Genomic DNA, 25,770 nt, shown 5'->3' with positions numbered 1-25,770 from the left:
GGCTTTGATGGCGGAGGCAGGAGACAGCTCACGTCAGCCCCTCTCTCAAAGACTTCTCCTGATCTTATCACGGAGCCGTCGCAGTCTGCCGTTTTGACCTGAAACTGGCATTTTAGGTTAAATGAGTGCTCTCAGACCATTGATTTGACTTTGCTGCTCCTCATTACCCAGCTTTACAGTATATGTGACTGTGAGTAAAACGTATAGGGCTGCTTCATAGAAAAATGGTTATTGCATTATACAGTGGGAAGAAAAAGTAAGTACACTCATTGGAATTCCTCACATTTATTCCTAAATTGGTAAATAAATGTGGTCTGATTTTCATCAAAGTCATAAGAATAAGTAAACAGTGGTGTCTGCTTAGACTTATATATTAAAGAGGAATGGTCCAAGATTCATCCTGATCATTGTGAGCGTCTAATCCGCAACTACAGGAAAGCAGTTATTGCTGCAAAAGAAGGATCAAGGGTACTATTCAACTTTGGTTTGTGAATGTGCTCTTGGAAACTCCACTGCACTGCTGGAAAAAATATTCTGGGGACTGATTAACCCAAAGTTGAATAGATTGGGAGGAACACATGTCATGTGTGGAGGAAAAATGGAACAGCACATCAACATCAAAACCCTATCCCCACTGTGAAGTCTGGTGCAGGGAGCATCATGGTGTGGGGCTGTTTTGTTGCCTCAGGGCCTGGACAATCTCCTATCATCAATGGAAAAATGATTTTCAAAGATATTTTGCAGAAAAACAGAGACATTCACAACAGCATGGAATAAGTGAGCGATCCCCTGTATCTGTACCCTCTTTACAAAACTGCTGCAATTCAGTGAGATTCAGGCGGTGTACTTACTTATTCCACGCTCTCCTGTGAATTAAATGTTTACATGTTATGGCCAATAAAAATATGATGATTTAAAGCAAATCACTGTATTCTTAGTTTGGATCCAGCACACAGGTTTCACTGCCTTTGGATGTGCGTGCCTATTTCTTTTTAGCCAATAAAAATATGATAAAATGAAAATGTTTGGGTGGTATTAGTTTAAGCAGACACTGTTTACTCATTCTTATGACTTTGATGAAAATCAGACCACATTTAGTGTCCAATTTAGGCATAAATATGAGAAATTCCAAACGGTGTACTCACTTTTTCTTCCTACTGCATTGTATCAATGAGCCTTAACAGAACCCGCCCAATGCCGATCATATCATCAAACAATCTCTGTAAACGACATTTTTACGGATCTCGAACTCACCAAAGCAGTGCATTCTTTTCATGCTTCTTATATGCCAACCGCCCACGTTATATACATAAGATCTGCACAGGCACAAAGACGCGCAGACATGTGGACATAGGGTCAATTATGCGCTCGGATACACACTCACAAAAGCACACACTCGAGTGATCATTCTCCCAGGGTATCGGTGAAACTTTCCAGCCGTGACCCTGTGGACGCACACATGAAGACATCATAAAAACTAATGACGAGTATCTGCCCCCCCTATGCCCCGCCGGGGAGGTGTGTGTCCCACGGCTGTCTCTAAAGCGGTCCTCCTCTCAGCTCCTCATCCCCCTGGGTAAATCTCACTCGAGGGGTAGATGCTTAAGAGAGAATAAAAAATTGATTAATCGGTTGTGAAAGGCGCATTTGGCTCCGTTTTCTTAATGTTAATGATAACGACATTCTGAGGGCTATGCTGCAAACATCCAAAGCCAAGAACACACCAGAGGACAAATATCACAGTTGTCAGTAATGAGATCATCCGCCCAGCAGGATTTTTCACACTCTGTTCCGCCAGAGTTTGGACGCTACAGCTTTCAACTATTTCTAAAAATCATCGGACTGGCAAAATGCATGGTTTAGTGAATCCCAAGAAAACATGAACGTGTATTTCTTTATGTGCCACTTTATGTGAGACAAACTGTATGCAAGTGAAGTGGGTGGCAACAAGAAGGGCATTTTGTGTGAAACGCTACAGGTGGTTTGCTATGTTGACCCAAAAGATTACAAGATTTAACGCTTGGCACTGTGTAGATTTTGCAGGCACGAAGCATAATGATCTGTTTTCAGATCATTTCTTAAAAGCATGATCTTCACACAATGATTGCATGAGCTATAATGTTGTTTTTCTGCTTTCTCTCTCTCTCTCTCTGTCTCGCTCATTATTATTCACACGCTGGCAGAGCTGTGAACCCCAGATGTAGACAGCATTACGCCACATCGCCTGTCAATCAGCGCACTAACCCTGAACTGTCCCCAACCTGCCGAGTGCTGCCCAGCGCTGTCTCTTCTGTCTTGTGCTCGCTTTGATCTTGCTCTTGTCCACTCTTATACATCTTTTTCATCATTCTTTCATAGGGTTGGACAAGACGGCCCCGGAAAAAAAAACTAATCCCAATCTTTCCTTATGCTCCGAGATCATGTTTTTACACTCTGGACACACAAGAGTTTCCGTTTGATCCCTCCGAAGTCCAAACAAACGGAAAAGCGACCGTGGTTGGATCGTGATCTCACAACTGCAAAGCCCTATAATCTTCCATTCTCCTCTCCTAGCCGAATATTTGCTCTGCCTGTTTGGTGACCTTTGTCGAAACCCTTGTCCCTTATGACACCTCCTCCACACAACGATCTGCTTCCATCCCGCCTTTCCTGTGCGGCACTTGTACGAAGACTTCACAGCCTTTGCGTGTGAGCCGTACACGTGTAGAGGGAGGTATATATGGGCTCCTGGGAGCATGGGAGTGAGAAGAGGATCTTGGTTAGTCTTGTTGTGTCTCCTTCTGTCCTCTGTAACACCCATCTTCTTTCCTAGCGCTCCTCGCACGCTCACTAGCGCCTGATTGGTGAGCTATACACCACTTGCTCAACAGCTTTATCAGTGCTTTGGGGGCCACAAAAGATCCTGACTCTCATTCTTCCGTCCTCCGCTAACTCACTCGGGCTGCAAGACAATTAAGACTATTCACTATCAAATATGAATTGCAGTTTGATTGACCATATCTTACAGCTTTTGTCTGGAAAACATCCTGTTTCCATATGCTTTACAAACAGAAAACACGTTCCCTTCATGATGCACTTTTTCTTTCTCTGTTTCAACACGATCGTCTCTCCTCCCCTTTCCCTTCAATGTTGAAAATAGTGATTATGTTTTGACCGAATCAGGCAAAGGGACTTTTCTCTGTGAAGCTGTGAAATGACTCTCCTGTCTTCTTCCCGGCCATGTTTGCATATGCAATTCTCTTTCGTTCCCAGAGCCCATATATCTCCGACGTACATGAATATACGCAGTGTGCATGTTTTATTCACTGCAGCTTGGCTTTAAAAAGGATTCCGTTGGTGTATTTTGAGCAAGCAAGACACATAGATATAAATATATTGTGCATTTTGTAGTAGACTTTATGCATCCAGGTCAGAGCAATGTAATTTTAATTATAAAGTTTCCCCCAAAGTAGATCAGGCCTCATGCTGCTCTTCAAAGACTGTAGGAGAAGTCTGTCGCTCCATTTCTCTCTAAGACGCCGCCCTCTCCTCGCTCTCCGCTCACTGTTGACAGAAGGGTGTATTTTTATAGCACAAACAGGTCTGTCACACTGCCTCACATGTGCAAATGATTTGAGGTTTTCAAGTTTATGTTAATGTGGTCATAGAAATCCTCACATTGTCCTACGGTGCATATTCGAAGGCACCACAGCGCACACCGCAGTCTATTTTACTGATGAAAGTCATGTGGCTTTCAAAGCAAGCAGTGCTTAATTTACAACACGCTTTGCAGAGCGATTTTGATTGAATGCTGTAGATGTTTTTATTTATTAAGACAACAGCGTAATCCTTCTGCACAAATCTGTGGTGCCGTATCAAGGAGGCAATACAGAAATAGTTTTTCATTATTTACCATTGTGGAGTTTAATCAGACATTACTTTCTGAGGTTGTAATATAAGGCATTCAGTGTTGGCTGACTTTCTTTATAATGAAGAATGATGTCTTCCCCTAACTCAGATTAAGTTCATTTACATATTGCCTCAACTGCAATTGGCTCAGATTGAAGACATGTATCCTATTTGTTTCTTATTGCACTGCTGTTGTTGGGCAGCATTTGCAGACTGTAACTTAAGTACTTAGTATGTGGCATAAAGGCCGCATAATATGAAAGAAATGGATTTTTAACTCTTTAATGTTCCATTAAACTTAAATTAGTTTTTTATGAAATTGTGTCACATCAAAACTAAAAAAAAAAAACTAAAAAAGGACTAAACAAGGCCCGCGATACATTGTGTCACCGGGATAACAATAATTTAGCTAATTTAAACATTTTTGACAAATATCAAACGCCTTGAATGATCATTAGATTGATTGCATGATTATTAGATTGCATATTTAGTAGCACTGCATCCCTGAGACGTGCTGTCTTACTCGGCATCCAGCCTAATTTGCATCATTACATTTCTTCAGCTGAAAGAGCTTTGACCTTCCTCCATCATTAGTGACAGAGACACACTGGCCCTTGTGCCTTGCGCCCATGTTGCCTTTTCCCTGCTATTTTCCATCCATCACGCGCACTTACTGTCCTCATTGTCTACCGTGGCCCTCCCGATGCACTTATCCATCATAATATGCAGGCGCTTCTTAGCATTTCAATATTCCTTTCATCTCCTTTTTCAGATGTGCGGTTATTGTGGTTTTCAAAGAGGTGCTTCAAGATTTCCTTCATTTGCCTTTCACTTATTTAACCAAACGGAGAATTGAATTAATTTCCTGCGCACTGATACAAAAGTGATCCCTCCTCTACCCTCGTGCAGTGGCTCTCATTGGTGTTGCTTCGGGAGCTTTATCAATCCAAATCACGACCCAAAGAAAACTTTTCATGACAACTAACATTAGCATAACAACGTTTCCCGGTCTGACCATGTTATAGTATGAAGCCAGGTGCTCATGCCCCAACAATGGAGAACCACAGCTCTTGTCTATACGGTAAATGGTGACATCTCCAGAGGACTGCTTTTCCTTCTCAGACACAGCCCAGCTATTATGAAGCGAGTGAACGTGCTTCACCTAGCAAACATCTGCCCCAGGGATTGCCCCACTATTTTCTTATCTGCAGCTCATTAACCTCGAGCATGGAGCCGACACCCCGTACTCCAGAGCCTGTTTACTGCCTTGCAATCAGAGTGGGTTGTTCGCCATCTTTTTTCCTTCTTCTTCTTCTCCTTCTTTGCAACTTCCCTCAACGGCCATGACCTTGAAACAACACATACAAAAAGATGACACAGTTTTGAAGTGCAGACACCTCCAAATGTGGCTTCCACTGGTTCCTGACAAAGTGGCTGGAACGCATGTGTGAGAAAGATGGCTAATGAGTCATGCTAATGCCGCACCAGTAATAAGGGCACTCAGCGCCGCAGGGCAGGGCTAATTCCAGACTCGTCACTCACTTGTCAAGCTACATGCCACTCAAACTCAATGTTGTAAAAGATTTTTTTCCACCCCCCTCCTTCGAGACAGGTCAACTTTGATTAAGTCTCGAATGCTAGTTGTATCTGTGTAGTGTAGGAACGTTTTTCAGGTAGTCATCTGAACTGGGTTTGAATTGAGGGCATGTTGCCTCTCATCCCAGGAGCTTCCTCAGTTCAGCAGTTCATCAGGTTGCAAACGGCTGGGGCAAACGCACACATGCCATTGGCTCCAAATTGGGGAAGGGGGTTAATCTTAGGCCTCGATTGTTGTTCATTCTCACGCTTCACAAAAATAGCCTTTCCTACCCTACTGTCTTCTGTTCAATCTGTATCTTCCATCCTGTTTTGCAATGTTAAAGGTGTGTGGTAAAATTTTAGATCCAGATAAAATAAAATAAAAACACATTTACTCAAAAAGAAAAAAAGCAACATTTGCATCTTGCTGGAAAATTCAATGGGCTGGAGTATCTGCTTAATGATGTAACCATCTCTATAATAAGGGGGGGTAAACAAATATACCAAAATTCTTTCAGGTCTCGGGGGTGCTGGTTTTCAGGAGGCGTTGTGTTTCGTAATATTGATGTTTGAATGATCACACCTGTCACAAGAGTTTTTGTAATGTGATTGAGCTTTACATGCAGTGAGAGTCAGTCACCTCCAATACTGTTAGCCTAAAATGTTTCTTAAAATAACCTTAACATAAAACATTGTTTGGTCACGAAAATACTGTAAATATGAATAGCAGGTATAACGGGCATGTCCAAATATGGACAAAACTAATTAACTTTAAGTGAAGAGGGAACAAGATCAAATATGGTGCCTGCCTTTTTCATGCTGTAATTTCACTCATTTCACTACGTCCTCCAAAACCAACATATATATATCATCACTGAGCACAATTATACACCAATAAAATTTTGATTACCATGGTTCGTTTTCCAGTTATGTAAGGAAATGTACCATTAGTTGAGAGCGCGAGTGGTCTCTGCTGATTGGTCAAATGCCACAGTAGTGGGATCTGTGATGTAGGGTGAGCTCTTCTGATTGGCTGAGGGACGACTACATGCTTTTTTACCTTCCTGATGTGCAGCATGGAGGCCGTTAAGTGTGCGTAAATTGCCAAAAATAGTCACTTGCCCTATAAAGGGTAAAGGATGCTTCTTTTGTTTGGGCATGTTGATTTCTCATTGGTAACATTTCCACATACTGGGCCAATGAATGCTGGCCTCCGAAAACAAAAGTCCGCTACTGCTATTTTTACCCGTGTGTAACATGCTGCTGTTGCTAATAGTTTAGTAATCCCTGCACATGCTGGTTAATTACGCCCCAGGAAAAACAAAATGAAATGTGTTTATAAAAAGCCATGCAAATAGAGGCTTATTTGTGCATTAGTGGTACACATAGCCGACTTAATGGAGTGTAAGTCGCTCACTTTGTGGAACAGCTGGCGCGTGTCCAACCCTCTGATCCGAAGCGAGGCTAGCTCCTCGTTCCTAAAAAAACATTACACATCGAGAAACGTGTGAAGACATCAGAGCGACTGGGCTCAGAGCTGAACCGAGAAGAGAAAGGTGATTCTGGTACATGTTTCAGAGGCAGAATATTGTCTGTGTTGCACCTCCAGCCTGTTCATAATGAGGCTCGTCCTGCCTAACAGTACAACACTGACTGCAACCTTCTGAAAACTGGAAAATACATCTGAATAAGGTGCGAGACACTTCCCGCAACGTGAGGGAACCTATTCTCGATGAGACACATGAACCTCAGATACTGTATGGCATCTAGTTCTTAGTCTAGTCAACTAGTGCTTTGTTTGTTCATCTTTTAGTAAGATAGCAGTCTCTGCAAAGGTCAGTGCAAGTGTTAGGAAAGAGAGTTAACAATTAAACAGTTAGTTATGTTTATATTTTCTCACATGTGAGATTCAGTCACCCATGACATAATGCATGTTTACGAAACAGGCCTAAAATTAGTGATAACGAGTGGGCGACTCACGGGAATGTAAACCAATCTTCTCCTCTTTTAGCCGGGCATGCTACTAATGCCAGAGGCCTATAAGCTAAAATGTCCAGCGCAGAAGAGATTTACAATAACGCTTGACCTTTGATCTGGAGATCACATGACCGTATCTGGCTTTAAGTGGGGAACATGTGATGTCATGAGTCTGAAATAACCACAGTTTGCAAATACTCTGAACTCCCTCCTGAACTGAGCACATTTCCTTCATTTTGGCGTTACCCAAAAGCTTAAAGAAAAGAATGGCAAAAACCGACAAAAATATGACAAAAAAGGCTAAAAAAAAAAGTGACAAAAACATGGCGACAATGTGACAAAAGAAGGTACGATCACTTTTGTAGGTCTTAGCTTTCAAATGAGGCAGCACACTGTTGCTCTGCAGTTGAGAGGTTTTTAGATTTGGGTTAAACCAAACTTTTTCTTTGTTCTCTCTGTAATTTCTTTTGTACTATAGTATCGAAGAGTGGTGTCTGTATACAATCATATGACCGGGATTGCTGTCAGTTGAAGGAACAGTTTGTTTGACATTACAGTATGTTCCGTCTCTTTTGTTATTAATTTGTAAATCCACTTCCCGGTAATCTCTAAAATAGAAACAATCCTCCCCATTGCACCACTGATCATGTTCTGTGTCTGTCCGCGTCTTCGGGAGTGTTTGCGTGTGTCTTGGTCTTCACGCTCTCAGTATGCCTCTCCACATGCTTTGTTTGGAGCCAGAGAAAAACAGGTCAAAACGCCGCTGGGTGTGAGAAAGATCAGAGGGAAAAAAACTGCAGCTAATTAAAAATGCCAGGCCTCCAAGTGATACATTTGCTTGTATTTTCCCAAATTCATCACCAAATTGTTTGAAAAGTTACAAACAACACACGCTTTTTTCCAACGGCTCAAAGGATGGAACTGAAACACCGTGAACACATTGATATTATTGATATACTATGTAAGGATTAAACAAGGAGCTGTGCGTTATATAGTTTTAATGCACGACGTGGAGAACACTGTTCTTCCGCGAAGTGCATTAAAAGTCTACAATGCACGGCTCCGAGTTGTTTAATCCGTTTATACCATGGTCCCACAAACTGAAACTGTTCATTTGTTTGTTTTTTTCAAGTCCTAGGCAGGAGTTATTTCACTTTATAATCTGTTTTACATCAAGCTATAGTTCCAGCTCAATTGTTTGTCGTTTCTATGGAAACAGCTGCAGTGGAGTGATATTTTCACCTTAAGGTATTTTTAGGCCATGCGGCGAGTGATAAAACGTGTTGTTTCCAAAGAAAAATTGGCTATTTCTGTCTCACATTTGATCAAAATCACTATTTTGAATGACAAAATCTCAAATCCAAGGCTCCGTGAGCAGCTTTTTCAATACGGGGAGGAGATAGGGGCGGTTTCTCACCAGCGCAGGAGCACATGGGCTCTGTTAACTAGTAAACAATGTATGTCCACGGGTCTTCAGATATTTTTGGGCAGGTTTGGCTCCCCAGTCCTGGCAACCCTACACTGTTTTGTGTAAAATGTCCATTGTTCATTTGCACCAATAAGTCAACACTGCACTGTTTCTCTGCACGGCCTAAAAACGGCTTTGTTTTTGTGTAGTAAGTGGCCCTTATTGAACTAGTGGAAAGAATTCACATGGCTTTGGATAAAAAGGAATTTGCAATTGGTGTATTTTTAGATCCATCTAAAGCTTTCGACACCGTAAACCACGATATTATGCTTCAAAAACTGCATAAATACGGATTCAGGGACAATGTCTATATCTGGCTCTATAATTATTTAACCAACAGTATGTCTGTGTGAAAAATTATGAATCTAAAAGGAATTCCGTGGAGTATGGTGCACCACAAGGTTCAATTTTGGGACCGCTATTATTTATTATTTATAATAATGATTTTGCTTTTATTTCTACGATCACCTTTCCAGTTCTTTTTGCTGATGATACCAATCTATTTATTTCAGACAGGGATTTAAAGGCTCTGATTCAAATTTAAATCATGATCTTCAAAATTATTCCGAATGGTTCAGAGCGAATAGATTGTCATTAAATGTTAAATCTAATTTTATGTTATTTGCTGGTAATAAAACATGATAGAGATTAAAACAAAATTTGTATTAATATAATATAATGAAGAAATAGACAGTGTGTCATCTACATGTTTTTAGGAGTTCAGATTGACGATAAACTATGCTGGAAGTCTTATTTATCCCTATTGAAATTATGGTAATATTGTTTGGAGAAATACATTCACCACTTACCTAAACAACATTTTCAAAACCTAACACCAAACCTGATGCTCCAAGTGCACCAGGTTCATCGTTATTCTACAAGGCAGGCTATAAAACGGCACCTTCATCTGCCATTATATAAAACATCTTGTGATCAACGGTCAATTGGATATGTTTGGAAGAGACATATCCATCATCAACTGTGCAGTTTTAACACACGCTAGTTAGCCAATCAGAATTGAGTATTCACCCAGACAATGGTATAAACTATTATTAATATACTTGAATCTCTTTCTTCCAGATTGTGTTGTCAGACTGTCGGAAATGTTTGTTCTACTTTTGAGATTTTTTTTTTTCTTTTTTTTTTTAAATGATCCATTTGTGTGCAGCAACTTTTGTGATTTTATTTCCCCCCCTTTCCCCCTCCTACTGTGCATATTTACCACAACCGTCAAAAGCGGTGCTCGCCTTCAGCTGTCAAAATAAATAGGATGAAACGCACCGGGAATTTCTCATTAAGATACTGATACTCTCAAAGCTCTGCAGTGTGGGTAGTTTAGATTTGGGCGCGCTTCAATCTCTTGTTTTTTCTTTGTAGACGGCGCTTTGGACATTTTTGGTCCGGCAGGTGGACAGCACTGAGCAAATAATTACACCAAGAGGGGCCCACACACACGCACACACACTCATTTGAAGTTTGTCAGAGATTTGATGACTGGGGGATTGCTCACAGCGTTGGCTTATTTTGAAAGAGAGAGAAATAACAACCGCTGTCTTTAGTACGAGCAAAATGAAGACACTACAAAGGAACGCAGTCTTCAAAGAGCCGGGAAACGCCGCACTTCTATCAATATGGATGTCTCGCCTGCATGTTTGATGATTGCTTGTCTTAAGTCCCAACACACAAAGCGAAATGCTTGATTAAGAGGTTGCAGATATCTGTAAATACTAAACTCTTGGATTGAGTTGCCGCCTTGCGATTTTCCTATCAGCTGGATTTCTATCTTTGAGCAAAAATCTTTATCCGATGGAGTGTATTTTTATTCATGTAATGAGTGAGGAAGAAGGTCCCAGGTTCAATCAAGTCCCTGTTACTGTGTAGAGTTTTCATGCACTTTTCATTTCTGTGTGGTTTTTCCTCTGGGCACTCTCTCCCGTTTCTCCAATAAGCCAAAAACATGGGCTGCACAATTAATCATAATCAGATCTAAATCTCAATTTTAGTGGCTGCAATTAGCAAATGGCAAAGGCTGCAGTAAATGTAAGGATATAACGTTTTCGAAAAAACAGAAGATTTGGCTCATCTTCTGCAGAGTCGTTCTTTGTTCAATGCGTTTCAATTTCAGTTTACTTAATCAGGAAAGTGCGTGATGTTAATGGAGACAGTTTGATTGGAGCCAAAGCCTTTTTTTGTATCCATTTTCTCCTGAAGTGGTTCTACTTTTGTTGCATAACCCATTGCGTTTCATTGTGCTGTTTGATGCTCTAATGGCCCTTTCTGTTTTGGAAATTTTCAGTGTAATGAGGAACCTGGGTGTGAAAATGATACTCCTCAGTACTATCGATGTCCTGGGACTCTGCAGTCAGACCCCTGCTGCGCCCGCCGCCCCTCGCTGTGCTCCCAGTGTTGTTCAAAGTGAAAACACACACACACACACAGATCAAACGACCTTTCAGCTCATGTGCACTTCTAATTCCATGTTGTGCGCCTCCTCCTGTAACCACATTTGAGACCAGATCAGTCTGATGTAACTCGTCTGTTATAGCTGAAGCGAAGTCACAATCTAGTCCAAATCATGAGCTGAATCACTATCACAATCGTAGTTATTAAATCAAAGGCTTTTCTCTTCAGACCTCTGTAAACATGTTTTGAAATATGTGTGATTCATGTATTAGTTTACCAGTTCATATTACTGTCTTCATCAAATGTTAATACTCATGGGAATGTTTAGAAAGTACACTGAACAAAATCTTGAACTCTAACTATTATAATTGTTTTCCAAAATTATTCACTAGGGTTGGGCGATGTCCCCTTAATTGGCCGTTGACGATGTTTACAGTGAACCATCGTGATGGACGATGATATCGTGATGATATATATTATTTGCATTTGCTCAATTTTAACGTAATGTTTAAGAAACAGTGGGTGAACGGGACAATATTTTGCAGTTTGCGTCGTAGCTACATTTTTGAAGCCGCTCCACGCGCCGCCCGGTCCGTGTGCTCTAACCTCTTAACTCCTGCACCGCCTTTCTCTCTCCTCTCTCTTTCCTCTCTCAGTCCTTCGTGAGAATAGTTCACGCGCTCAGCTAGCTCCGATGTGAGAGCCATCTCATTTTAAAACGGTTTAAGTTTCAATACGCAGCAAAGCAAAGCAAAACCACGCGCTGTTAAACTCTGAGCTGCAGAGAGAGAGAGAGAGAGAGCTCCGCGCATCACAAATAGAGCAGCTGCGTCTTTACGTTAATAATTACGGCTAACACATCGTGGCTTCTGGCAGGCTACTGACGCTAGCGCGCATATTAGTTACATCAGTGATTTAATTTACAGTGCAATCCCTGCAAAGTTTGTAGGTTTGCAAGGCCTACAGAAGACCAGTGCGTGTTTTTGACGGGAGGGGGCGGGGGCGTGGCATCACGATGGTGGCGCTCCATCGTGATGTTGCTCATCCATCGCCGATGGACGATGACATCGTCCATCGGCACAACCCTATTATTCACTTTGCAGAGACTGTTTGGCTTTGTTTTTTGGGTGATTCTTATTAAAGCAGCCTCCATAGATGTTGCGGTGGTAGCATGAGCAGGACATTTTGGTTGATGTACCGTGGTTTTGGCGTGGCTGTTGAGGTAGTAATGGAGCATGAGTGGATCTGACTAGTAGGTGCAAGTGCAGCAGAGCCCTGTCTCTCTTTGCTGTAGATATTCAGCTCATGTGAGTGTTGTTTTGCTGTTTCTTTAGTTGGCATCGTCTCCTCTGCGCATGGATCCTTCCTCTGGGCTGAGCTTCAGTTTGCTTTGAAGCACTTACAGAATGAGTGGAGCTTCTCACCTGGATTCACTTGAGTAAACAGGACTGTTCCCTTGAGGCGGTGGAGAGGTATTTTTAAAGAACACCTGGGAATCAGAGTAACAGTACAGGTTCGATCAAAACTTTACCCATTTTCATACCATATTGCTTCACATGCTGGAGTTTGACTAAAACCTTTTAACTGCCACTGATTTTGGGTGGATAATATCACTGGGAATTCTGATTACACTCGACTATCCAGTTGCTGACCAAACCTGCTGTACGTTAAGCTTTCATGCGACTACTTGCCTATATATGAATCATGGACTCAGACCTGAACTTAAACAGCCACATCAAAGCAATAACATCAGCAGCTTTTTACCATCTGAAAAGCATTACAAGTCTACAAGTACAAGTCTTTTCATGGTTTAGGGCCAAAGTACATCTCTGACATGTTACAGCCGTATGAACCATCTCGGGCCCTGAGAACCTCAGGTCAGGTCTCCTGGTGGTTCCCAGAGTCAATAATAAACACGGTGAGGCTGCGTTTCAGTTTCATGCAGCTAAAATCTGGAACAGTCTTCATGAGGATGTGAGGCCTCAACTCTGACAATGTTCAAATCCAGGCTGAAAACTGTTCTTTTTGCCCATGCATATGACTGAAAGTATTTTATCCGCACTCTTGCCTTTTACTGTCATTGATAAATTTGTTGATGTTTTTATTGATTCTACTTGTTTTCCTGTATTTATGCAACTGTGAAGCACTTTGAATTGCCTCGTGTATGAATTGTGCTCTACAAATAAACTTGCCTTGCCTATATAGGTGCGAACGAGATGCAAGTACAAGTCCAAGTTCAATGCTTTGAATTTCAAATCCTTTCAAGTCTTACACTTAATGCAATCAGATTTGGATCAACTTTTTCGGATGTTGGTGATGATGATGAGACAGTTTGAATGTTTTTCTGTAGGTTGATGTCCCTTGATGTGAAAGTGAGTTGAATAACAGTATTTTTTAGGAGAAGCAAGTCCAAGTCAAGGCCCAAGTCTCAAATATACAAATTCATGTCTCAAATCTAAAATTTGTGACACAAATGGCGTGAGTCCAAGTCACGACCTGCATGATCACGCCTCTGCTTCTTCCACATCAGCTTGGTATTTTCAGCAGCTTGTACATCCCACAATACATTCAAAAAAATATGCTATTGCCAAAATTAATAGTGATTTAAAACAAGATTTTGTCCATAGTTTTGCTGGATGTTTGTGCAGTACCTAAAACTCATCCAATCCTGAGTTGGAGGAGTCCCAAAACAGCGCAGTTGTTCATAGAGGGAAGTATTTTTGTCAGTGGCTGTTGCCTTTTTAAGATCATTATTTCTACACGCTGTCACAGGCAACACGACAGCAGTGGTCTAGTGTGATGTTCACACTTTGGTCTGTAATCAGCTAAAGGTCAGAGCAGGCAGCGTGTCAGTGTCCATCAGTTCACTCGAGTTGCTCCACTGAATCACAGTTGTTAGAAGAATATGTACATACAAGAAACCCCAGAGCCACTGTGCTACAGTGCAACATTTACTCTACTGTGCACCCATCAAACTGAGCAGAAATGTGCTTTTTGTCTTGGCATATGCCTTCTGCTTCCAAGATGGGAGTTGCCTGTAACAAACACTTTTTTCCCCCTTTCAGCTGCAATCTTTTTAGGCTATTTTTGGATTCATTACTGTAACTGCAAGAGCAACAAGTCTGCCCAAATTATATTACGATGCATTGATAATAAATGCATCAGGTGCCGATGTTTTTTTTTTTAATCTATCTTAGTAGAAAAAAAAAACGAATGCAAAGGATCAAACTGTATTCCCTGTGTGAGGCGCTTAAGGTGACTTAAGGCTATACAAATACTTAGGCTTCCATATTCTAGCATTACTATCTTGTAAAACACAAATAATCGTAATGCAAAAATACAAATTATCACTATATAGAGAGCAATTTCAAAATATATGTATGCAACATGTTTAGGGCATGTTTTTTGTGGATGTTTTACTACTATGGACTTGAGAGCATCATTTTGCTGAATCTGACTTTTTTTAATCCAAGCAAAAAAATCGTGAGATAACCTTGTCTATTTCTGATCAAAAGGGCCCTGTCCTGATCATTGTTTTGCCAAAGTCAGCTGCACTTTTGCACAACAGGAATCAGGACAGGGCCTGTATGATCAGAGACGGACAGGGTTATCTCACCCCCATTTCAATCCTGCCATCAGGGACAAATGCTCTTTGCATATCTGGAAAGATGGTGGATGAAGTAGTTGGACCTGGCATGGAACAAGACTCCGCCGTTGCCTCTTTGTTGGCAGGACTGAAGACTCTGCGAGATGGGGGCTCGACTCCTCCCCTTTAAATATCCCTGACCGGCACTGTCCGAACTCATATCACAGTTATGCGAGTCATCTTTCATTGCCCATGCCGTGCCCTCTCCCCCCCTTTTACCTCCCGGCTGGAGCTGTAGCATAAACGCACTAAGCCATTCCACACTTGACTTGGGTTTTAAATGCGGTGACTAAGCACAGATTTAATATAGGATTTAAAGGTACTTACTTAGCTCTGACAAGCACAAACTGCCAGCTTTCCTGTGAAATGCAAAATCCTGTCAGGTTTGCTCTGCAGTTTGTGTGGAAACAGTAAATAATGATAACCTGCTGACTGCCCGACTGCTCCCCATCACCGCTGCTAAACTGTGTGTCTTTGAGGAGAGAGAAAGCCACTTTGCGACTCAAAAAGGGGATGCTGACTCTGATGAGGTCCACGCTCCGTTGGCCAAACACAGAGACTCCCAGTGTTTATGGATGACCTATATACCGCCATGCACTGCCACTGCACAACTGCACGTTTTTAATTTAGGAACACACTTGAAACTAGGTGAACCTGCCCGTACAGGCGGAAACATCTGGCTGTCGTCATCGTGTTAAAGGATGCTGAAGCCACTAATGATGTGTGTGTGACTTGGAGGGGATTGTGTTTGCCCAACATCTGTCCGTTCATTAGGTCAGCTACCAAAAACATGGTTATTTTTAGCTTCTAGGCTTGTTTTTTTTTTTTTTTTTTTGCCATTGTTCTTCATATCTCCCTGGACATCTGTTTGCTTTGGCTCTTTTGGCAGCTGGAAGTGATTTGCAAGTGTTGCTGCCGTAGCATCTGGTCAATGTTAATTTACAAGTGTTATGTGTTTATGGAGTCCTGCTATGATTATTTGTTTTAGAGTCTGGACAAGAGGTTGTATTCCTGACATTCTGGTGTCTTCTTTTCAGATGGAGGGCAGGGGCTTGTTAAGCTAATATCAACTTTCTGAAAAGAAAATTCCCATTATTGGGTACCCTGGATACATTGTATCTAACTCAATTTAATACAATGTAAGGTGCTCTGTAGCAATTTGTAATAACTTGTACGTATGGCTTAGATACACAGTGGAATAACATGTATTTGTAGTTTGTAGGTACATAATGTAATAAGACATAGCTCTAACCCTAACCTTAAGCCCTAACCTTAAGGATCTTGTGTCCTATCACACTATGTACCTACAAAGTACTAATACAAGTTATTCCATTGTGTATCTAACCCATAGGTACAAGTTATTACAGACTGTTACAGAGCACATTATATTGTACTAAATTTAGTTAGATAGAATGTATCAAGGGAACTGTAAAATATAGTGATACCCATTATTGTATCCACCAACTTGCCGTATATTAAAGTCTTATCCGCGCCTTAAGTGAGTTCAGTTTTACCCAAATCCCCCAAAAATCAAAGATTTTCCTCACATTGTTGTCACTTTTTTGTTGTATTTTTTGTGCTTCTCTCTCACGTTTTTTTTTTTTTCGTTTTTGTTGCTTTTTTTTGTAACCGTTGCTTTTGGATAACTGTTTTGTCGCTCTTTAGCAAGAAGCTTTTAAAATTTGGTTAAACTGTGGAAAATGTGCTCAGTTAAGGCGGGGGTTTGGAGGTCAAAGTCTTTTCAACTGAGTCATGCCTGTGTGATTGAATAATGTCGCATTTTGTTCATTTCAGTGGACAGAGCACGTAGACCTTTGTGTTGTTAAGGTTTCATGCAGAATGACCCAGAAATTACAATAATATTACACACATGTCAAAACACCTGCGTTTGGACTGTAGAAATGCTAATCCTACCGCATCCTGCATATCTTCCCCCTATATATTAAACTACAGACCCTACAGACCGTTGTCACATGACCCCACCCTGTACAAGCTTTAGGACAGTACCTGTGAACAAAACCCATTGACAGCCCTATTCATGCACCCACTCCCTGGATGATGGTCCTCAGGGATGTGTGCTTGATGGACTGTGTATTTTAAGAGTCCTTGGTCGCCCTTGTGTGACTCAGGCCGTGGCTCTGCACTGAACCGTGGGACGCTGCGAGGCGAGAGAGGAGACAGGCGGCATCCGTCATACACCTGAAGAGACACATTACTGACACTATCACTATGCTTTATTTTCTACCTCAAATAAATGATAGCAGTCCAAGATCTGTTCAATCTTGTTTTGTCACACGCTCCCTTTTTCAACCTCTAGCCCACATCGCGAGATGATTTAATGTGGCCCTTTGAGGAGCATTGACATTCCATTCATTTGAAAACAACATAGATTTATGAACTGAGGCAAAATGACAAAATAAGCAATGTAAATATCCCTATTCTGTACTACTCTGAGTTTCTATTTTGTCAGGTTTGTGCTGATTATTTTTGGTGCTGAGGATTTTGTTTGTCTAAATATTTTCAGCAGATGGCCCATAATTCCATATTTATAAACCCATCCACAATCTTGCAGTTGATTTTGTTTTAAGGGCTTCCTCTTCGCTCTGTTCCTTAGAGACAGCGGTGCGTCGTTGTGGTCATGGTGAGGAGCTGGAGGGCAGAGTGAGTGTGGGCTGTGGTGAGATTTGTGTCAGCAGTATAGGAGCTTTTTACATCATAATTGCCGAACGTATTTGATCTTCTGTGTTTTCAGTCAGTGTGGATCTGTGACAAACAAATGTGTTAGACATACTGTAGTACTGTAGTATCCTCGTGGATTGATCAACAATGTCCAGTAAATTGTAAGGAATAAGGGCACAACCAGCCAGCTTAAAGAAAAATGTTTGGTTCAGCTCTCCAAGCGTCTCGCGCTCTCAACTCACATTTACACAAAGCATGCATTATTAATCTGTTTTGCTCTGCCACCATCCTCTGCCAACTTGAGTGTACACATGATACTCCCTGCTGATCATAAGTGTTCTTTTTTTTCTCAAGGGGGAAAAAACGAGAGAAAAGGAGGGCTTTGTAAATTAATGGACCTTCAAAGTTTTGTTAGAAGTAACCTCTCAAAGTGTTTTCTTTCAGAATCGAACATCTCCACTTTGAGTTGAGTGGAAGAGGCGGTAGATTTGGTGCCAGGTGCTCTTTGACTGTCTCTGAGTTAATGGCATGTGTGGGAGAGCTGACAGGCTTCCTGACAGAAAGCATGTCAGCTTCTGAAAATCTTGTGTAGTTTCTGAATTCATACTTTCTTTAAATGTGTGTCTGTTCCACCACATTACACCACTTTTTGTTACAGTACTTTATTGTCCTCGTCGCGAAATTTTCCTCTGCATTTGACCCATCCGATGATGCTGGGGCAACCCGTTAGGAGCAGTAGGCAGGGACCCATTTCCAGACGTGGAGCCACTATATTCTTATTGTACATGTTATTAGTGGTAGGGGAAACCGGAGTGGCGGGAGGAAACCTATGCAGACACGGGGACAAGTACAAGTGCTCGCCGCTTTGCCACCGTGCCATGTGAATATGATTAGAGCATCACTAATGTGACTCACTGTTTTGGTATAGAATGTCTTTAAATGTATGTGAAAATGATTCTGAGCCTGTTTTCTTTTTCTCTTCTTTCAGGTGGATGGTGTACTGACGCTGCCTGTTACAGGCACAGTGTCAGTAGCCCAGGGCCATGACTGGCTCCCCTGGCCCTGGCGTGTGTGCCTTAGTGCCATGGCTGAGGGTGTGGCGGTGGGTACAGGTGGTGTCGCTGGTGGCCACAGTGGCTCTAACAGGGAGCAGCCTGGCCTGTCCACCACGGTGCGAGTGCTCGGCTCAGCTCAGGTCCGTATCATGCCAGCGGAGACGCCTCACCAACATTCCAGAAGGAATACCCACTGAGACACGCCTCCTGGACCTCAGCAAGAACCGGCTCCGCTGGGTACAGGCAGGCGACCTGACGCCTTACCCGCGGTTGGAAGAGGTTGACCTGAGTGAAAACCTTATTGCCACTCTCGAGCCCAATGCTTTTGCCACCCTAATCAACCTCAAAGTGCTCAAGCTCAGAGGAAACCAGCTCAAGTTAGTGCCAATGGGAGCCTTTGCCAAGCTGGGCAACCTGACCAGTCTGGACCTGAGTGAGAACAAAATGGTGATTTTACTCGACTACACCTTTCAAGATCTCAAAAGTCTGAAACATCTGGAGGTGGGAGACAATGACCTGGTCTACATTTCTCACAAGGTAGGTTGTCAAGGTTTTTGCAGGAATAATACTATGATAGCGAACTATAATGATAACTGCATACAGATTACTCATAGCAGTAATATTTTTCATCTACAGGCGTTTGCTGGACTGCTGGGGCTGGAGGAGCTCACAATAGCACGCTGTAACCTGACATCCATATCGGGCCAGACACTGTCCTACCTTCACAGCCTTGTTACCCTCCGCCTTCATCACCTCAGCATCTCAGCCTTGGAGGACCAGAACTTCCGGAAACTGTCCAACCTGCGCGGACTGGAGATCAGCCACTGGCCGTACCTGGAGTATATCTCCCCTCTTAGTTTCCAGGGCCTGGATCTGCACTGGCTTTCCATCACTCACACCAACATTACATCTGTCCCCTCGGCCTCTTTCAAAAATCTGGCGCATCTCACTCATCTAAACCTGTCATACAACCCTATCTCCTCTCTGGAGTCCTGGGCCTTCAGAGACCTGCTGAGGCTGAAGGAGCTCATCATGGTAAACACGGGGTTGGTCACAGTAGAACATCACGCCCTGGGAGGTCTGCGTCAGATCCGCGTCCTCAACTTCTCCTCCAACCACCTGCAGACGCTGGAAGAGAGTTCCTTTCACTCGGTCAACAGCCTGGAAACTGTGCGAGTGGATGGGAACCCTCTGATGTGTGACTGCCGTCTGTTGTGGATCCTGCAGCGTCGCAAGACCCTCAACTTTGACGGCAGAGTCCCGGTGTGTGCGGGGCCGGTGGAAGTGCAGGGGGTCAGCCTCAGCTCCTTCACCGACTCCGCACTCTTCGACCACTTCACATGCCAGAAGCCCAAGATACGCAACCGTAAGATGCAGCAGGTGGGACTTTAGCAAATTCTTATTCATTTAGAACTGTACTTTGTGAGCTAGGGTAGGAGTGTCCAACCTTTTTTAGCCAGTGAGCTACTTTTATGTAACAAAACAGAGAGTGACTTATGCTTTGAAGATATTTGTGTAACTATGCGACTTAGGTGGAGTTCACCCTGGAGAGTTACATAGTAGTATTTAAGAAAATGACTTGAATTTTGTCCTTAACTTTATTCACTTAATTGATATGTAGATTTTTTCAAAAAGTTTAGAACTAAAAGACATGGTCAATGTTTAACGCACAGAGGAATAAGGTTTGTAGTGTGTCCGGTGAGAGCTTGTAAAATGCTAAATGTCACACTTTGCAATGTCACACTCATCTGCGCTAACACTGTTGTTAAGTGTGTAAGCAAAGTCTGTATGGATTATGGATCATGTGTTTGCACTTGTGTCCTTAAAGGAGATTGAAGGAAATGAATGAATGTATTACTATTGTGCATATGATATACACATAATATGTATAACTTGTATTGTTCCTCTATTTGCTGTTTCAGGTCGTTGCCCGCGAAGGACAGCCAGTTCATTTCCTGTGTCGAGCTGAAGGAGAACCTACGCCTGCTATTGTGTGGATTTCCCCACAGAGGAGGCGCATCACATCGAAGACTTCAGGCCGCATCACCGTTCTCCCCAGTGGCACCCTGGAGATCCGCTATGCCCAGCTCACGGACAGCGGCACTTACATCTGCATCGCCAGTAACGCCGGGGGCAACGACACCTACTTCGCCACACTCACAGTCCGGGGCCAGCCTCTGGATGCTGCCTCAGCCTTCTTCCTCAACCGCTCACTATACAGCGGAGAGTTCTTCAACGATACTAATATGAACAGCACACGGGTGTTTCTCAAATTCACCTTGGACCTGACCACCATCTTGGTCTCCACGGCGATGGGCTGCATCACGTTCCTGGGAGTTGTGCTTTTCTGCTTTCTGCTGTTGTTCGTTTGGAGCCGGGGGCGTGGCCAGCGAAGGAATAACTTCACGGTGGAGTACTCTTTCAGGAAATCTGAGCCTGCCACTTCTGGCGCCTCAGGAGGGACCAGGAAGTTTAATATGAAAATGATATGAAACAACGCAGCCAGGGGTCCTTCGGGGGAGGCATGAGCACGTCCCATAAACGTGTTTGACACACACAAACCCACACAGCCACAACTTCAAAACAAGTCTGAAAATGTTGCTGTCAAGGCTCGGTTTAATCATTGGAAGTCACTAAAAAGGAGCCATGACCCAAATTAGTTTAATTGTAAAGAAATGACCCTAATTTCTCTGACTTGCTGTGATAGATGCAGTTTGAATCCCAAATACTTGGTAAGATTATGAACAGTTTTAATTTTAATTGGCATGAATTGTATCGAGGTTGCCATGCATCATGCTGTACTTTAGTCTTCTTTTTTACCAAACAAAAGCCTTAGCTGGATGTTTTAGTTATCATCCATAACTCATATGTAGCTCTCATCTTTCAATGTCTGCCTTGTTATGAGTCATATGCATGTAGCTCTGTAGTTAAGTTGTGCAAATCACGGAATAAAACACATTGTAGGTATTGGCGAGCTTTATTTATTCTGACCACTGCTCAACGGTAAGGAAGGTTGTGCCGGGTCCAAAACACTGCTAAATGCATCTTGCATGTAATAAAAGCCACATAATTTGGCATGTCTTGTTCGAGCATCGCAACATTTGCTGTGTGCGTTTGGGACGAGTGCACTGGCCAACAGCCGTGACCGCCGATGTCCCAGTGGCTTTGGTGAGAAGCCCACCGGACATGGACCGCTATGGTAACCATAGTAACCAGGGCAGAGGAGAGAGGAGGGGTCCAGCTGGTGGGCCCACGAGTAAAAGAGTTGGAGAAGAACAAAGAAGTCGGTGTGACCTCTCCCTCCAATTGCCTGAGTCACAAACACAGATCATGGGCTTTTATCAAAAGCAAAGCTCCCAGTGTGACCTGCCACTCTCTCCTCGGCGCTGGTCAATGCCTGGCCTTCAGCGCTGCCCAGGGGGAGCAGCACGGAGAGTCAGGCCTGTTCAGAGGTAGACAGGTGACTGCTCAGTCTGTTAGCATGAGACACACAACCATTCCAACACTAAACACACATTCAAAACCCTTTTCTCAGGAAAGGTGAAGTCACTAGCCACAGAGTCCATTCGTGTAACTCTGATAGACGACATTCCAGCAATACTCTGTGAGAGCCATATAACCAAAATGTCTTTATTTGTGACACAGAAGCCATAGTATGTATAGGTAATTTTCTAAAATAGATTGTGCATGATTTTGTTATATAATGATGATTGCTACTGCCATCTGTCATGAAGACTAAAAGACCATGTGCTGTCTCTGGGCTACAAACAGTAGTGGCCCCTACACTCACAGATGCTTATATAATGCACACGATTTAAATGCATACATAAGTATGTTACCACATGTGGATAGACTGAAATGCTGTCTGCTGTCTGTCTCTGAGACGGCCAGTGTGCAAATGTCTCTGCCCCCCTAGCCCAGTGCATCCCCCTACTCACCCCATCCCCGCACGCCCCCACTGGGTCCTCCTTTGGGAGGGGTCCCTGGCTGGAGACCGAGAATTAAATGTAAATGAAGTCGTGTAACCCTACCCACGCCATGTGCATCGTATAGTGGAGAGTAGTACTGTGATTTTCAACAAAAAAAATACTAAAGATTTGTTTGTGTTGCGTTGCTTCTTGTTTGTCTTTGATTTTGTTTTTGGGAGTTGTTCTCTGCTACCTTTTGGCTATTAAGCTTGTTGTCCTCTATGTGGCGCTGTTCTGTTCTCAACACATCAGGTGCGCATGTGCATACACTTGTGCATTCAGTCTGCATGAATGCCTGTCTGTCAAAAGCAGTGGGTAATAGGATATAATCAACTGACAGGTCTATCAAATGACTATTAACCTTTGCTCTAAGTACTCAATTATCCAAATGAATATTCATGTAGGCTCCAAGTTAAACCCTCGCAAACATTTTCTCAGTTTTGGTTTTATTGCAATTCTTGGTGATATTAGACTAAACCTAATGCTGATGACTCCTCTGGAGACTGCTGTGCACTCTCTAAAACCGTTTCTCCAGAGCAAAGGTGAACGCTTCCTTTCCAGGGCATTAGAACTGAAGGTTTCTTCATGCACAAAACAGGCACTCGACGTCTACAACTGTGTTTGCTGCATTTTGCTGTGATAATTTACTTTCCTATTACCCCACGGCACTATTGGCAACTGTTGCGCACATAAATCAGAGAAATTTAATCATGTAACTTTTTATCCCAAATGTAGGGCAGCAGGAGAGAGCTGATGAAACTGGGATGCCTTTACCTAAATGAATCACAGAGCGACTGTTAAACATTCATAACCACTGGGTAAGAATAGAAGAACCAAATGGCCTGGTTTACACTGTTTCCCAAAGTGTTGAGAGCAGAACATAAGCTTCATGGACTTTAGTTCTTAGGCTAAGCCCCTCTGTCTTTCCATCCCTGTATTTCTGTATTAGGCTTAGAAGACGGTGAGAATGTCTGTGGTGATCGTTGATGCTGTAGTCGTGTAAACATCAGTCACAGGTGCTTTGGATGGAAGTGTCTTTCGTTTGATTCATTTTTCTCTTTCTTGCAACTGTCTTCTGCACTTTCTTTAACCCCGTCTTTCATTTCCAAACCCACGCTGCTCCTGTTCACAGTAGACTAAACTAGGCGGGATTATGGTTGTGTGGTAGTAGGCACGTAATAATGGGTGTTGTTATGGTGACATCAGCTGGGACAGTGGAGATTTCTACTGACAAAGGGGTGACCCAGGTACCTTGTAGACATTGATCCCCAACTTCATTGTTCTTATTTCATGGATGGACTTTTCCAGCTCTTTATAGTATATGGATTCTCTCGTAAAGTGGAAAGGAGTACGTTTTGATCAGCCAGACATTTTGCAAAGCATCTTTAGATATATATTTAGTCAGAAAAATGGTGATGCATCCAATTCTCACTTTGCCCGCCATATCAGTCAGCTTTCAAATGTTTCAAGACAGTGCAAATTAGACGTGTCTTGAAATTAAGCATATTTGCCGGGTATGTTGGTCAAGGTTAAAAAACAAGCATAATCACTGGTATATCCGTTTCATTGAGTTTGTCCTGCTCACTTTTCCTTCCATTATCAAAGGCCTTTACGAATATTTTAATTATTACTAGTGACGTGGTGCCAAACACTTCTTTTGCGGCTCCCGTCACAGGAAAACGGTGCCAGCTCCCACAGCTCTGGTGCCAAGACGTTGGCTCTGTGTCTTTATAGATTTTGTGGAGCTCATTCTGATTCATCTGTGAGTCTTAAGAAACTAGGCTACAGATCCCTGCCTGTGTTTTTTTTTTCTTTTTTTTTTACCATTTGTCCTTGCCAAACTCTATGCCCTAGTTTACACTTTTGTATAATTAAATGGGGTACTAAAGCAGTGGTGGTCCTTATTCGTCACCACATTAATAGACCTACTGACCCTGGGGTCTCCTTACCACCGGTTGGGAATCATTGTTACCAAAGGACCCATTACATGATGCTACCCAAAAGCATTTTACCATTTTGAATTCTGCAGCCATGTCTTTTTTATGTTTATGTGACTCCATATTAGCCTGTAATGAATCCATCTTCTGCTTCAGACCAACAGCTGCCTGTCTGATTGGATTAGACTTGATTTGAATTACCAGAGCTGAGAGGAGCCGTAATGGGATGAGGGAAAAGTGAGCGCGCCTGATTGGGTGATAATTTGGCTTATTAGACCTATTTCCAAAATGCACCTCTAAAAGCCCCTGTCAACAAATATACACCTGCTGTCTGATCCAGACAGAGTCTTCTGGACGTGCAGCACATTGGTTTCATTTGTAAAGGGATTTAAATGCACTTATGTTCAACATTGGTTTTCGTGTATTTTATTAATACCGGTATTCGTTTGGAAAGCAATGTTTGTTTTGCCTTTTCCTTTGTAGAGAAAGATCTGTTTTTCTTTTTTTAACCTTGACCGAATAAGAGTGTCATTTGATTTATGTGACATTATCGCTCTCCAGTGGTGGCAGTGAGTAATTGCAACAAATGAGTGTTGTTCATTGCAGAGAATTCACACTCGCACAGTGAGCGCAGAACAAGCCATAGGCTAAACCACGTAATATTATTATTTTTATCTTCACAGTTGAACAAGCTATAAAATCTACATTCTTGAGCAGGAAAGGAAAAACATGTTTGCCTCACGAACAAAAAGTAGTCATTGATTCCTTCTGCGTCTATTCCAGACATTTTATTGATCATAAAAATGGCATTTGAACAAGGACCCTGTCACAGTGTTACTCTAACTGTGTAATACTGAAGACATGCAGTATCGGAGATTATGCCATTAATTGGAATTAATACATTGATCACATTTTAAAACAGTAAAATAAATGCATTGTCTTGTACATTTTCATGCTATTGTAAGTAAGTATTATTTTAGTGTCTGCTTTCAGTCGGCATAAAAACAATATGACAAAAACATTGACAGCAGCTCTCTGGGGCTCTATCCTCAAATCCGCCACTAAACACTTTTACATTACATCCAAGAGTGTCAGCTCCTCTTTTTCTGGTCTTAGCTGATATAATCTATGCATGCATTTTATATATCAGATCAGGCTGGCTGAACACATT

The 25,770-nt window shown here is 42.4% G+C and overlaps 2 protein-coding genes across 2 annotated transcripts in view; one reads left to right on the top strand and one right to left on the bottom strand.

Moving 5' to 3' along the window:
• The window catches only part of lingo3b (leucine rich repeat and Ig domain containing 3b), a 34,231-nt gene extending 10,990 nt beyond the window's left edge, over window positions 1-23,241 (top strand). The window contains exons 2-4 of the mRNA XM_079570270.1: window positions 18,628-19,231; window positions 19,331-20,074; window positions 20,617-23,241. Coding sequence (XP_079426396.1) covers window positions 18,683-19,231; window positions 19,331-20,074; window positions 20,617-21,186 — 1,863 coding nt within the window. The 5' untranslated portion in view covers window positions 18,628-18,682 and the 3' untranslated portion in view covers window positions 21,187-23,241. The remainder of the gene's footprint in view (window positions 1-18,627; window positions 19,232-19,330; window positions 20,075-20,616) is intronic.
• The window catches only part of sugp1 (SURP and G patch domain containing 1), a 191,106-nt gene that overhangs the window by 109,734 nt on the left and 55,602 nt on the right, over window positions 1-25,770 (bottom strand). The gene's annotated exons all lie outside the window — the stretch shown is intronic.

This window comes from Gobius niger (assembly GCF_951799975.1).
Source record: "Gobius niger genome assembly, chromosome: 13".
Taxonomy (NCBI): domain Eukaryota; kingdom Metazoa; phylum Chordata; class Actinopteri; order Gobiiformes; family Gobiidae; genus Gobius; species Gobius niger.
This window is presented reverse-complemented; position numbering and strand designations above follow the sequence as displayed.